General features: G+C 39.5%; 1 protein-coding gene across 3 annotated transcripts in view; it reads right to left on the minus strand.

Annotated features, from left to right (window-relative positions):
- adrb3a (adrenoceptor beta 3a) overlaps positions 1–16189 on the minus strand; it is a 107228-nt gene that overhangs the window by 32621 nt on the left and 58418 nt on the right. For 2 of the 3 annotated variants that reach the window (XM_034169945.1, XM_034169944.1), the window contains one exon: positions 1977–2074. The exons of the other annotated variant lie outside the window; for it this stretch is intronic. In XM_034169945.1, the coding sequence (XP_034025836.1) occupies positions 1990–2074 (85 nt within the window). In that variant the 3' untranslated portion in view covers positions 1977–1989. The remainder of the gene's footprint in view (positions 1–1976; positions 2075–16189) is intronic. 3 annotated transcript variants of the gene reach the window in all.

The raw sequence follows: 16189 nt of genomic DNA on the forward strand, positions 1-16189 counted from the left end.
TCAGTGTATCATGGCCATTTATTGATCCTTTTATTTCAACCAATAATTTGCATAATTTTTTACTGAAATTGGAGCAACTTTAACTTTTGACCCCTGTACAAACTGAAATTGACCTTTGTCACCCTTTTTGCTGTTTTTACCCCATAACTCCAGAACACTCTGTCATAGATAGTCCAAACTATACCTTTTTGGAATCCTTATGATCAGACAAGTAATGTGATATAGTTTTCAACATGATTGGAGCATTTTTAAAGTTTGACCTCTGTGTAATTCTTCATTGATCCCTACCTGGCTACAGCTACCACCCTGGGATGGCTATCGTGCATTTTTGTGTAGGCCATGATACACTGAGGCTGGATTCTAAGTGTCGTTTTTTTCCCATAAAGTGGTACTGAAAACCTGCTTGGCCCATGGACTATTTGCATCTGTCTGTCTGCGCTCAGCGTAAGTCCAGTCCTATTACTGCCAGTGTCTTCAATGGCTAATCTTGACCTAACGTAAGAGGTATTTCAAGAGGTTAAGTGGCTGAACTAGCTAGCTGCAAACTGTTTCATTTGTGTGTAAATATAACCTCTTTGTAATATATTGTGTAAAAGCTACCGACAAATAAACAATTTTAAAACTGAACACCCTGTTTTTGTAACCTGATAACACCTCTGGACATTTCATGGACGTCAGTGTGCAAGCTAATGTCTGCTAACTCAAAGCTAACTTCAGCTCTTGTCAAAAGCTCACGTATGTGCACATACATGCCCTCCTGCAGGCGGTGTTAAAATGTAAATATTGTTTATGATTGATTGACTGACTGGTTTTATCAAACATGTACAAATTGTACGTACGACAACAGGATCTTAATAATTAATGTAAAAAACAATAACTGTTTAATTAAAGTAAGTGTATATATATATATATATATATATATATATATATATATATACGAGGTCTGTTAGAAAAGTATTGGACCTTTTTATTTTTTGCAAAAACTTGATGGATTTGAATCACGTGTGCTTGCATCAGCCAACCTTGAACCTTTGTGCGCATGCGTGAATTTTTTCACACCTGTCGATTGCATCATTTGCTGGTAAGCAGCCTTTGTGTGGGACGTGTGCAGTGCGCTTGGTGGATTTTCATTGCAAGGAAAAACACAGAACGACTGGAGCAGCACCACATCAAATTTTGCCAGAAACTGTGCGACAGCCAGGTGGAAACCATTCGGATGATTCAGACGGCTTTCAGTGACTTTTCAGTCGTGTGACTATCCGAGAAATTGTGGAAGAGGTGGGCATGTCACAGCATGTCCTGTGAGACTTCAACACGAAGGTGCTTTTGCTCCGCCATTAGCAGCTTCAGCACAAATTTCGTCGCCACTCTTTTCATGGCCAAATCTTCTGTCACAGTGGAATGTACTGAAAAAGTGCTGATGTCCACCTCTTCCGCAATTTTCGGATAGTCACACGAAGGTCCTGCATCACCACAGCGTTCACTTTGGAAATGATCTGGTCATTTCAGCATGTTGATGGCCGACCGGAGCGTGGCTCGCTGTCCACCGTTGTGCGGACATCTTTAAACCGGTTGTACCGCTCCTTAATCTGTGTGATGCCCAGAGCATTGTCACCGAAAGCCGTCTGAATCATCCGAATGTTTTCCACCTGGCTGTCACCCAGTTTCTGGCAAAATTTGATGCGGCGCTGCTCCAGTCGTTCCGTATTTTTCCTTGCAATGAAAATCCGCCGAGCGCACAACACATGTCCTCACACAAAGACTACTTACCAGCAAATGACACAATCGACAAGCGTGAAAAAGTTCACGCATGTGCACGAAGGTTCAAGGTTGGCTGATGCAAGCACACGTGGATGTTACAATAAAAACAAGATGTTGAATCTATCATAAACATACTTTAACAGCTGCAGACAAGAAAGAAAGAACACACAACTGTTTTATCAAGCCATGACAATGTAAACATGACAAATAATTACCTTTTTAGATGGTTCAAAATGCTTTCTGCAGCTCGTTAGGCACACGCATGAACAGCTGAAGCTGAAGCTGAAGCTGAAGCTGAAGCTGAAGCTGAACTCTGTAATTCAGAAAGCGATGAGAGCCGTTTTCAACAGCCAATTTGCAGGGAAAATGATTAATCCAACATGAAATAATTATTTTATACACACAGCGCCCAGCACAGAGCATGTGGCAGGTGGTGGAACAAAGAACGGCATCCAGCTGGGAACACAGCAGGTGGGATCGTCACAACGACGGGCGTGCAAGTGCGTGAATCAAAAGTAATGCTCCTGTCAGGGGGCCTTTAGGTGGACTCTAAATTGACTGTAGGTGTGAGTGTGACTCTGTTTGTCTGTCTATATGTGGCCCTGCAATAGAGTGGCGTCCTGATGTTTCACTGCCTCATGGCCTATGACCACTGGCATAGCTGCAGCTCCATGTGACCCTTGATTGGAGTAAGTAGATATAGAAATTGAATGACTGTACCATGCATTTTATTTCTACTTACCATGCATTTTTGTGTCATATGTATCGCTTTATTGAATGACTCCACTACCTGTTTTTAAAAGTGCATCCATGATACAAGGAAGCTAAGTCCAGTACCCTATAAGCAGCAGTATTCACAGGCATATCTTTAGCACATTATCAGATGAAAAATTCCTATTGGGATTTTTTGCTGGACTGGGATGGCACACGTGCCCTTCCACATACCACAGAGGACTGAAGCGGCGCACACTGAGCTCAGTGGTGTCTGCCAGCTGGAGTAAATTGCTGGTTGGACACAGAAACTGCTCTGTCCCCTGCTGTTAGTTTCCTGTTCCTACAAGAAACATCTTTCTAATATTCAGTAAACTTTCAAATGATGAGGCTCTATTTAGGTGTCAAATACAAAAAAATAATGAATGTTTTCCCTTCCTGCAATGGATAGAATATTTTCTTTTGCTGAAAGATGGGATGTTGTACAACCCCAATTCCAATGAAGTTGGGACGTTGTATGAAATGTAAATGAAAACAGAATGCAATGATTTGCAGATCCTCTTCAACCTATGTTCAACTGAATACACCACAAAAACAAGATATTTAATGTTCAAACTGATAGACTTTTTTGTTTTTGTGCAAATATTTGCTCATTTTGAAATGGATGCCTGCAACACGTTTCAAAAAAGTTGGGACGGGGTAACAAAAGACTGGGAAAGTTGATGAATGCTCAAAGTGCACCTGTTTGGAACATTCACAGGTGAACAGGTTAATTGGAAACAGCTGAGTGTCATGATTGGGTATAAAAGGGGCATCCCCAAAAGGCTCAGCCATTCACAAGCAACGATGGGGCGAGGATCACCACTTTGTGAACAACTGCATGAAAAAATAGTCCAACAGTTTAAGAACAATGTTTCTCAATGTTCAATTGCAAGGAATTTAGGGATTCCATCATCTACAGTCCATAACATAATCAGAAGATTCAGAGAATCTGGAGAACTTTCCACATGTAGGCGGCAAGGCCGAAAACCAACATTGAATGCCTGTGACCTTCGATCCTTCAGGCGGCACTGCATTAAAAACCGACATCATTGTATAAAGGATCTTACTGCATGGGCTCAGGAACACTTCAGAAAACCATTGTCAGTTATTGTTGTCAGTCAGTCATTGTCCATGCTGTTCTGTTACCTCATCATCAGATTATATCGGTTCATGCTGCTTTCTCGCGTTGGTGTCCCTGCAGTGTGTGCATTCCTCTGGCCCTGTCTGTGTCTTCTGTTTTTGGTCTCGTGTTCCAGTCCTTGTCCGAATATGTTTTGTCTGTTGCCCATGACCCCTTCTGATTTTCTGTGTGTATGGTTCACCTGTCGTTCATGTACCCCCCATATGCGTGTGGATGTGTATCATTTGTGTGGGTCCTGTGTGTGTGTGGTCTCTCTCCATGGGCTGTAATTCATGTGGGTCCCGTGTGTGTGTGTGTGTGTGTGTGTGTGTGTGTGTGTGTGTGTGTGTGTGTGTGTGTGTGTGTGTGTGTGTGTGTGTGTGTGTGTGTGTGTGTGTGTGTGTGCGCCTGTGGTTCATGTTTGAGTCTTGTGTATGTGTGGACATGTCTCCTGCTATCTGTCTCCTTTGTGATCCATCTGCTGTCCGTTCGTCCTTACACTCCCTGGTTCCCGGTCCATCATATCTCTGTGTTTTTGCCCCGTCGTGTCTCTGTGTTGCCCCGTCCTCTGTTCTCTGGATCTTTGTAGTTTTTCTTTATCTGTGTCATTTGTAGCTCTCTACAATTTGTGACCTTACACGGTTCTTTATTCATTGCTTGCCTTTGTGTTTTGGGTTGTCTTTTAATCCGTGTCTACATTGTTTATCATTTATTATGCCGTCTTTTAGTTCCACTATTTTTTTATTATGCCGTCTTTTAGTTCCACTGTTGTTTTTGCATTTTGTGTTCCTTTTACGTGTCTGTCATTTCCTGTCCGCTGTGATTTTGCACCTGTTACTCATTTGTTTTACTGCTTTTAAGCCACATCCGTTTGTCAATTTGTGCCAGTCAATTAATGTGTCATGGTGTCTATGTGTTGTAAGTACCATGTTTGGTTTTTCACGCACCAAGTTTTCCAGCTGTCATTAGTTTTGTCATCACCATCGCACCTCTCAGCTAACACATAACATTTTGGTAACGTTATATATTGGTTGTATTTAGGTTATGGTTATCAGAAACGTTTCTAGCATGTTTTCCTAACATTATTGCTTCCTCTTATATATTGACAAGTCATGTTTATCATTGACAAAAAAATTGACAAATATATTAATTGTAGTCTTACCGTCTTTGTTACTCCAGATTTCTTTCAATGACTAGACTTTGACTTTAGGTAACTTTACCAGCATGTTCTTGGAATGTTTTGATGAAATATATCTTTATTTGACTTTGTGTAATATTACCAGAATGTTCTGAGAACCAAAAAGACACTTTCCTTAAAAACGTTCCGAGAGCTTTACAGCTGACATTCTGATAACATCTGACAAATATTCTTATAGCATTTTGTGAACTTTATTTTGTTAGCTGGGCTCCCAGTTGTTCTCCACTTTGTGTTTTAGTGTTGGACTTTTTGTTGTACTTACATCCCTACACCTGCTTGTTTGGGTTTTCCCTCACTAACATGGATTATTAAAGCACCTTGGATATTTGTACCACATCCCTCTGTGTCCTGGCTGTCTGCTATTGGGGTTCAATTTGACTCTGATTTAGCTCATATCGTAACAGTCCCAGTGCCTTTTTTTTTCTTTTCTGCTTCACACAACCAAATCTCATGACATTTCCTGATGGCATCACTAAATGTACATTAATCTACCGGTTCGTAATACTGCCACATTTTGTGACTGGAGCACAAAATGCAGGGTGATGCAGGGCGTCTGTGAGGGTTATGGTTAGGGTTAGGGGAGGAGAGTAGGGTTAGAAATACTGAAATTAAAAAAATGCGTGATGGAAATGTGACTCATTTCGTGACGGAAGCACAAACATAAAGCGTGAGACTGCAGTTCCATGTTCTTTGTTTTTGCCTGCCATTTTGGATTGATCCCTTTGGTGACAGGACAAAATCCCAGCGGACAAAATCCCAACCCCTTATTACAAAAGTGGACAAAATCCCAGTCTCATTCCAAAGTCTCATTTCACTTGTTAAAAGGTTTCAGCTTTTTCAAAGTATTGAGTATTGTGTTGAGGTGACACCATAGTTGTTTAAAGGAACTGTGATATTCTATTTGAAAGTGTGAAAAAAATGTAATTAAATGTGTGTGATGAACTATAAATAAAATATTTTGAATGTATGCATGTGTTATTATTTTATATTTATACATATATATTTTCTATTTATATTTATTCATGAGACTGGGATTTTGTCCGTTGGGATTTTGTCATGGAACATTGGAATTAGAACTCTCTGTCACTGACCTTTGGCCTGTTTTAAGATAACCTTCTGCTGCCTCCATTTGAAAAACTTAACTGTTGGGCTGATCATCCATTTGCCTACTAATTGTTTTGTTTTTTGTTTTTTTGTTTTTTTGTTTGTTTTTAGTCATGCCTGGTAGTATGCTATTTAATAGATTTTTTTTTTTTTTTTTTTGCCTGCTTTTACCTTACATCATTGTGGTTTTCTGCACTGGGATCCTTTTGCTAAAACATTACACGCCATTAAGATATTTGCATACTAAATTAGGTCATGGCTTCAGTAGATGTGATCACCAGCATGAGGCAGCATTCTGCTAAGTGCTGTTCCAGTTTGCATTTTGGAAAAATCTCTTAAAAACCATCTCTTGCTGCTGTGGATGTTGATAAGGGCAGCGGTGATACGTCTGCATGTATTTCAATGAAAACAAAAGTACCTATTGATAATGGCTCTTCTGCACAGCACATTCACTCCTTCCTAGAACCCACTCATCTCAGTGGCTTTACATCAAGTGTTCTATGGGCTCTGACTGAGCTGGGACTGAGCGACAGAACTCTGACATCCACAGCATATGAACTCATTTTTATGTGGAATTCTGTGATGAATGGCACTGTGAGTGTTGCTACTTGATTAGATCAAATCGACAGCGGAGACTGAGGGGCAGGTCTTCAGCACGCTGGCTTAGTGCTTCAGAGGAATAAACTGTGCCTCTGAGCAGTGTGCAACAGGAACAGTTTGTCATATTCCTTTATTAAACGTGTCATCACGTCGTGGCCCGTCTCAACTGCTCAAAGCAAAGTGTGACTCTTTTGATCCTGCCCCCTTGAGATAATTTACGACAGAACACACCATTCTCCTTCTAAGGAAGACTTGTATGTTCTCCTTCACATCTCTTTGTTTTACAAGCAACATAAATGACGTCTTCCAGTGAAAATGAAAATGAAATATTTCTTGAAAATGGGATGTCAGTGTGGAGCCACTTGCAAAATCAGTTTTACCTTCTAACCTTAAATGATGTGCTTTCTTTGAACAGTATAACACAGAAATTAATTCTATTGATTTGTATACAGGTTTGTTTTTCTGCTTTGGAGGTTTTTAAGATTTCTAGACTTTAATTAAAAGTTGTAGTTGTGTATCTGTTAATGCCTGTAGAAATAGTTCTTTATGAATGAGCATATGTTCAGGTGAAATATCTCATTATGATTGTGCTTCTGCTTTTGATGATGTTAATAAAGTTCATTATATGTGAAAAGTCCTTTGCAGCTGCTAGAAAGTTTTCTGCAAGGTGAGGTTGTTATTTTGATCCATTAAAATTGAAATAAAGATAAAATAAAAAAAAAGCTCAATTTGGTTAGGGGATTATCCATCTATTTGTTAGTTTGTTGGCAGGGTTATGAAATGAGTTCTGATAACTAAACCCAGAGACAATTGATCTGGAAGGATTAGATTAGAGTCGATTAGATAATCTCTTGGGATGACTCTCTCAGGAAAATTGAGGTTCCAACACTGCTGTATAGCAGCACATAGGGTAAGAAGCACACAGAGTATCAAACGTGAAAATAAAAAACAATTTGCAAATATAAATATAAATACACAAATATAGATACTAGAAATTGGTTGATCTGAAAGGATTAGATTAGATTAGATTAGATTAGACAGAACATTATTAATCTCTTGGGACGACTGTCTCAGGGAAATTGAGGTTCCAACACCACTGTATAGCAGCACACAGGGTAAGAAGCACAGAGAGTATCAAAAGTGAAAATAAAAACAATTTGCAAACATAAAAACGCAAATATAAATACTAGAATTTGGTTGATCTGAAAGGATTAGATTAGACAGAACTTGATTAATCTCTTGGGACGACTCTCTCAGGGAAATTGAGGTTCCAACACCACTGTATAGCAGCACACAGGGTAAGAAGCACACAGAGTATCAAAAGTGAAAATAAAAACACAATCTGCAAATAGAAATAGAAATACACAACTATAGATACCAGAAATTGGTTGATCTGGAAGGATTAGATTAGATTAGATAGAACTTTATTAATCTCTTAGGATGACTCTCTCAGGGAAATTGAAGTTCCAACGCCACTGTATAGCAGCACACAGGGTAAGAAGCACACAGAGTATCAAAAGTGAAAATAAAAACAATTTGCAAATATAAAAACAAATATAAATACTAGAAATTGGTTGATCTGGAAGGATTAGATTAGATTAGATAGAACTTTATTAATCTCTTGGGACGACTCTCTGAGGGAAATTGAGGTTTCAACACCACTGTTTAGCAGCACACAGGGTAGGAAGCACACAGAGTATCAAAAGTGAAAATAAATAACAATTTGCAAATATAAAATATAAATACACAAAAATAAATACCAGAAATACTGCTCACGACTGGTTTACTGGCTACTACTGTTCCTCTCCTTCCCATCCTCTGTCTTCCTGTTAGTCCTGTGTTCTCCTTACTAATTATCAATAAATTTTAAGAATAAAGCATAAATGGTGACAGGAAATATTTTAAGATGCAACTTTGTATCGGTCAACCGAATTTAACAGTAAAATGCAGAAGAAAAAAAACTGCTTGAGCACAATCTAACACTTTTTGGTTTTGATAACTGTGAGCCATGGTGAAGTTTGTACTCTGACACTTTCTTCCACTACAATACTCTTGCTTTACTTATTTATTAATTTATTTATCCATCATAAAATCAAAATGGAATTTTAAAATATGTAACTTCTACATCCAAGCAATAAGCATCCAGCACCTACTCAAAAAAAAAAAAAAAATCTACTTTCTAAAATGTATGAATTGTTTCGTTGGTCAGATTATCAAAGGTGCTGCAGACATCAGTCTATGATAAACTCCACAGTGGAGGTTATGTTTTTACCCGTGACTGACCGACCAACCAACTGATTGATAACATAGGACCAACTGGATCAGTTCTATTTAAACTTGGTGCAAAGGCATGGGGCATGTTCCAAAGAAGAACCCATTAGATTTTGGTGTAGCTCTGGGTTAAAGGATGCATCAAAGGACAGCAATCAAGATCAAAGATCAGCAATCAGGACAAAAGCTCAGTGATCAGGTTCAAGAGTTGTTGGCCACTACCAAAGGTCAGCGAAGAGGGACAATGGTCAGATCAGAATCAAATATCAGACATCAAAATTTAGGTACATGATCAACCATCATTGTTCACAGTTAAAGGTCTGCGATAAGGATCAAAGGTCATTGATTGGGAGCAGAGTTCAAATTGAAAGGTCAGTGATTAGGATCAAAGATCATTAATGAGAGTCAAACAATAGGTTGAGGTTCAAAGGTCAGCATTTAGGATAAAAGGTCCGTGATCAGGAATACTGATCACTACAGATTTCAGTGTCGTGGCACACTGGTCAAGATCAAACTCAAATCTAAACAGCAATTTAAACGGTCGTGATGAAAGGTAAGTAATCAGAAGGAAAGGTCATGGTTAGGTTCATAGTACAAGAATTAGGATCCAAGGTAAGTGATCAGGATCACTGGCTGACCGGCCCATGGAAATATAGACTGGAATGGACATGCGCGCCTCTATCTATTAGCGTCACTCAAGAGAGGAAGGCGCCATTACTAAGGGTGGAAATGTGCAGCTCATCAATAATAAACTGACTGCTTTTTTTGCACTAGCGTCACTATTTCTTAATGGATTTTAATAAATGTAGGCTTGTTTCAAAGCCCTTTGAAAGCTCTTTCCAATGCACCTATGCATGTGTGGGTGAAAAAAAAAACTTTTATGTAACAGATGTAACAGATTTTAATAAAAGTAGGCTTGTTTTAAAGCCCTTTAATTGCTCTTTCTAATGAACCCATACATGTCTAGGTAGAAAAAAATGTTTTATGTAAAGTGTGGAAATTTGTGGAAAATATTCCATTCTGTTCATTTACTGTGATTTTTATTAATCTGAAGTATGTCTTGCCATTGTGCTCATTTATCTTGCTGCTTTTTCCACTGTAATATTACTGCTAGTCTTTTAATGACAACAACATATATATGATTTTTACTAACATTTTATTACAAGTAGATATAAAGCCATTCAGAATTTATGACTTTTGACCCTCAGTCAGGGTAAAAAGTACCTCCTCCATCCCCTCCAACCACACTGTTAAAATTTAAATGCCTCCTGTGACCACCATGTACATATCATATTAAACAACAGCTGCAAGTATATACGAGGGCTGTCAATAAAGTAACGGTCCTTTTTATTTTTTTCAAAAACTATATGGATTTCATTCATATGTTTTTACGTCAGACATGCTTGAACCCTCGTGCGCATGCGTGAGTTTTTCCACGCCTGTCGGTGACGTCATTTTTTCTCCTATCACTTCTGTTTAACAGGATCAAGGTCTCTCTCCACCCTCAGTAATGGCCGACGTGCAGCACGCCGCTAGTCACGTGACGTCCATTCCAGTCTCTATTTCCATGGACCGGCCAACTGACCATTGCCTTCACCCTTCCCAGCGTGTGTGTGACTTGACCCTGAATTTAAGTAGATGCACACATGCATTTGTTATGATATGAAAGTGTGGAAAACAAATTATTATTTAGCAATTTATTTTTAGTGCAAAATAAATTTTCACTCACAATTTCAATATGAGCATCCTGTCCTGCTTCAAAATATATAAAAAAAATTTATTTAAAAATAAATCTTTCTCTGTCGTGTTATTGCTTAACTTAAGAGTGTATAAATTAACAAAAAAAAAATATCATCCAAAACAATGTAACAGTGAAAGTCTGGAAAAGTAAACAATACTTACAATACTTATAGCTGTTGTCGCGCACCTTTTCCACCCAGCCATTTTCCTTTTCCCATTTGCCCATGTATTTTTGCTTTCTTTTTTGTTTTGTTTTTTTCGAGGAGGAGTAACGACGTTACAGACATTGCTGTTCGTAGGCGTATCTGCAGTGCCAGTGTCGGTGTCTGTGTCGGTATCAGCCATGCTGATTTGTTATGGTCGTCCGACGACCGTCGTCGGCTCATGATTCTCGTCCGGGATCTTCTTGCGAGCAGATGTCCCTCAACCAATGAGATAAGAGTGATTCTGTATCGTCAACTCGTGTCTGTCAGCTCATTGGTGAAGAGCAGGAAAGAGGCTGGGATCAAATTTACCGTAAGTTTCCATATAAAGCGCAAGTCAATTCCATTGACATTTTACAGACTTTTTGATTCTCACAGAAATACGGGACAAACTGCGTCCCATTTCAGGTCAATACGGAACGCACACTTTTATTTCCAAATAAGGGACGATTCCGTTTTTCAAGGGACGGTTGGCAACCCTATTAGGATCTCAAGCTTACCCATCAAGGCAGTCAGTAGAGGTTCAAGCTCATGAAACTGCATTTTGTCAGTTATGATTCTCTGAGCAATTACCCTTGGTTATGTGGATGCAGCATTCTTTGAGTGGCACTGACTGTACTGAGTGGCGTACCACAACAGAAGTAAAAAAAAACACGGTAATAGCAGAAACCGAAAGTGGACTAATGACATTCAGATTTGAGGTCTGAGAGACACAGAAACAACACTTGTGTAACAATGTTATTGGCAGCATTTTGTGTGTCATTTTGAAGTTTAATATTTCAGAGTTATTCCAGTGTGAGTCAAGAAAATTTGTAGAATTTGGCTAGCAGCTAACCCCCATGTTGCTAGCTGTTGTCCTGAAGTCTCCATGTCTCTTTGGGTCACCTGCTTCTCTAACATGCGGGCAATTCCAGGATAACAGAGTTACAACAACAAAATCTTGCCAGATTTTAGTTTAATATGAAAAAAATTGCTCTGTCTGTAACTCTGTTACCATGGTTACTCGTCGTTGATCCTGTATATCATGAAGCTCGTTATCAGCTGTGTCTTTTAACACTGCATTTTCCAGCTGGGAGCCAAATAGGCGGGGGACGGGTTGTTAGGACAGACAAAGTTGACAGCTGCTTCCTGGTTCTCATTCCCCTCAGGTATTCAGTAATTTACAGTATTTTTTGCATATGCCCTCCACATAGTGTAAACACTGAGAAGAAAGTCAAAAAAACGGGGAGAGAAATATTACAAACCACAAATTCCCTACATTATCTGTGACACTGGAGGAATACTGGTCATCTGGGAAGTATTCACAGCGCTTTGCTTTTTCCACATTTACATTACAGCCTTATGCCAAAATGGAGTAAAATCATTTTGTCCCTCAAAATTCTACTCACAACACCCCATAATGACAACATGAAAAAAGTTACTCTTAATATTGGTAAATTTATTAAACATTTAAAAAAAAAATAAGAAATCACATGCACATAAGTATTCACACCTTTTGCTCAGTACTTTGTTGATGCACCTTTGTCAGCAATTACAGCCTCAAGTCTTCTGGAATATGATGCCACAAGCTTGGTGCACCTATCTTTGGACATCTTTGCCCATTCCTTTTTGCAGCACCTGTCAAGCTCCATCAGGTTGGATGGGGAGTCTCGGTGCACAGCCATTTTCAGATCTCTCCAGAGATGTTCAATCAGATTCAGATCTGGACTCTGGCTGGGCCACTCATGGACATTCAAAGAGTTGTCCTAAAGCCACTCCTTTGATATCTTGGCTGTGTGTTTAGGGCCATTGTCCTGCTGAAAGGTGAACCTTCCCCCAGCTTGAGGTCAAGAGGGCTCTGGAGCAGGTTTTTATCCAAGATATCTCTGATGCTGCCACCACCATGTTTCATGTAGGGTTTCCTCCTAGGGTTGCCTGGTTTCCTCCAAACATGATGCCTGACATTCATGCCAGAGAAGTCAATCTTTGTCTCATCAGACCAGAGAATTTTGTTTCTGATGGCCTGAGAGTCCTTCAGGTACCTTTTGGCAAACTCCAGGTGGGCTGCCATGTGCCTTTTACTAAGGAGTGGCTGCTGTCTGGCCACCTTACCATACAGGCCTGATTGGTGGATTGCTGCAGAGATGGTTGTCCTTCTGGAAGGTTCTCCTCTCTCCACAGAGGAATGCTGGAGCTCTGACAAAGTAACCATCGAGTTCTTGGTCACCTCCCTGACTAAGGTCCTTCTTCCCTGATTGTTCAGTATAGATCAATCAATCAATCAATTTTTTTTATATAGCGCCAAATCACAACAAACAGTTGCCCCAAGGCGCTTTATATTGTAAGGCAAGGCCATACAATAATTATGTAAAACCCCAACGGTCAAAACGACCCCCTGTGAGCAAGCACTTGGCTACAGTGGGAAGGAAAAACTCCCTTTTAACAGGAAGAAACCTCCAGCAGAACCAGGCTCAGGGAGGGGCAGTCTTCTGCTGGGACTGGTTGGGGCTGAGGGAGAGAACCAGGAAAAAGACATGCTGTGGAGGGGAGCAGAGATCGATCACTAATGATTAAATGCAGAGTGGTGCATACAGAGCAAAAAGAGAAAGAAACAGTGCATCATGGGAACCCCCCAGCAGTCTACGTCTATAGCAGCATAACTAAGGGATGGTTCAGGGTCACCTGATCCAGCCCTAACTATAAGCTTTAGCAAAAAGGAAAGTTTTAAGCCTAATCTTAAAAGTAGAGAGGGTGTCTGTCTCCCTGATCTGAATTGGGAGCTGGTTCCACAGGAGAGGAGCCTGAAAGCTGAAGGCTCTGCCTCCCATTCTACTCTTACAAACCCTAGGAACTACAAGTAAGCCTGCAGTCTGAGAGCGAAGCGCTCTATTGGGGTGATATGGTACTACGAGGTCCCTAAGATAAGATGGGACCTGATTATTCAAAACCTTATAAGTAAGAAGAAGAATTTTAAATTCTATTCTAGAATTAACAGGAAGCCAATGAAGAGAGGCCAATATAGGTGAGATATGCTCTCTCCTTCTAGTCCCCGTCAGTACTCTAGCTGCAGCATTTTGAATTAACTGAAGGCTTTTTAGGGAACTTTTAGGACAACCTGATAATAATGAATTACAATAGTCCAGCCTAGAGGAAATAAATGCATGAATTAGTTTTTCAGCATCACTCTGAGACAAGACCTTTCTGATTTTAGAGATATTGCGTAAATGCAAAAAAGCAGTCCTACATATTTGTTTAATATGCGCTTTGAATGACATATCCTGATCAAAAATGACTCCAAGATTTCTCACAGTATTACTAGAGGTCAGGGTAATGCCATCCAGAGTAAGGATCTGGTTAGACACCATGTTTCTAAGATTTGTGGGGCCAAGTACAATAACTTCAGTTTTATCTGAGTTTAAAAGCAGGAAATTAGAGGTCATCCATGTCTTTATGTCTGTAAGACAATCCTGCAGTTTAGCTAATTGGTGTGTGTCCTCTGGCTTCATGGATAGATAAAGCTGGGTATCATCTGCGTAACAATGAAAATTTAAGCAATACCGTCTAATAATACTGCCTAAGGGAAGCATATATAAAGTGAATAAAATTGGTCCTAGCACAGAACCTTGTGGAACTCCATAATTAACTTTAGTCTGTGAAGAAGATTCCCCATTTACATGAACAAATTGTAATCTATTAGACAAATATGATTCAAACCACCGCAGCGCAGTGCCTTTAATACCTATGGCATGCTCTAATCTCTGTAATAAAATTTTATGGTCAACAGTATCAAAAGCAGCACTGAGGTCTAACAGAACAAGCACAGAGATGAGTCCACTGTCCAAGGCCATAAGAAGATCATTTGTAACCTTCACTAATGCTGTTTCTGTACTATGATGAATTCTAAAACCTGACTGAAACTCTTCAAATAGACCATTCCTCTGCAGATGATCAGTTAGCTGTTTTACAACTACCCTTTCAAGAATTTTTGAGAGAAAAGGAAGGTTGGAGATTGGCCTATAATTAGCTAAGATAGCTGGGTCAAGTGATGGCTTTTTAAGTAATGGTTTAATTACTGCCACCTTAAAAGCCTGTGGTACATAGCCAACTAACAAAGATAGATTGATCATATTTAAGATCGAAGCATTAAATAATGGTAGGGCTTCCTTGAGCAGCCTGGTAGGAATGGGGTCTAATAAACATGTTGATGGTTTGGATGAAGTAACTAATGAAAATAACTCAGACAGAACAATCGGAGAGAAAGAGTCTAACCAAATACCGGCAACACTGAAAGCAGCCAAAGATAACAATACGTCTTTGGGATGGTTATGAGTAATTTTTTCTCTAATAGTTAAAATTTTGTTAGCAAAGAAAGTCATGAAGTCATTACTAGTTAAAGTTAATGGAATACTCAGCTCAATAGAGCTCTGACTCTTTGTCAGCCTGGCTACAGTGCTGAAAAGAAACCTGGGGTTGTTCTTATTTTCTTCAATTAGTGATGAGTAGAAAGATGTCCTAGCTTTACGGAGGGCTTTTTTATAGAGCAACAGACTCTTTTTCCAGGCTAAGTGAAGATCTTCTAAATTAGTGAGACGCCATTTCCTCTCCAACTTACGGGTTATCTGCTTTAAGCTACGAGTTTGTGAGTTATACCACGGAGTCAGACACTTCTGATTTAAAGCTCTCTTTTTCAGAGGAGCTACAGCATCCAAAGTTGTCTTCAATGAGGATGTAAAACTATTGACAAGATACTCTATCTCCCTTACAGAGTTTAGGTAGCTACTCTGCACTGTGTTGTTATATGGCATTAGAGAACATAAAGAAGGAATCATATCCTTAAACCTAGTTACAGCGCTTTCTGAAAGACTTCTAGTGTAATGAAACTTATTCCCTACTGCTGGGTAGTCCATCAGAGTAAATGTAAATGTTATTAAGAAATGATCAGACAGAAGGGAGTTTTCAGGGAATACTGTTAAGTCTTCTATTTCCATACCATAAGTCAGAACAAGATCTAAGATATGATTAAAGTGGTGGGTGGACTCATTTACTTTTTGAGCAAAGCCAATAGAGTCTAATAATAGATTAAATGCAGTGTTGAGGCTGTCATTCTCAGCATCTGTGTGGATGTTAAAATCGCCCACTATAATTATCTTATCTGAGCTAAGCACTAAGTCAGACAAAAGGTCTGAAAATTCACAGAGAAACTCACAGTAACGACCAGGTGGACGATAGATAATAACAAATAAAACTGGTTTTTGGGACTTCCAATTTGGATGGACAAGACTAAGAGACAAGCTTTCAAATGAATTAAAGCTCTGTCTGGGTTTTTGATTAATTAATAAGCTGGAATGGAAGATTGCTGCTAATCCTCCGCCCCGGCCCGTGCTACGAGCATTCTGACAGTTAGTGTGTTAGTTAGATGGGCGGCCAGAAGAGTCCTGGTCAATCAGATGATCAGATGAT

Source organism: Thalassophryne amazonica, chromosome 5, assembly GCF_902500255.1.
Source record: "Thalassophryne amazonica chromosome 5, fThaAma1.1, whole genome shotgun sequence".
Taxonomy (NCBI): Eukaryota; Metazoa; Chordata; class Actinopteri; order Batrachoidiformes; family Batrachoididae; genus Thalassophryne; species Thalassophryne amazonica.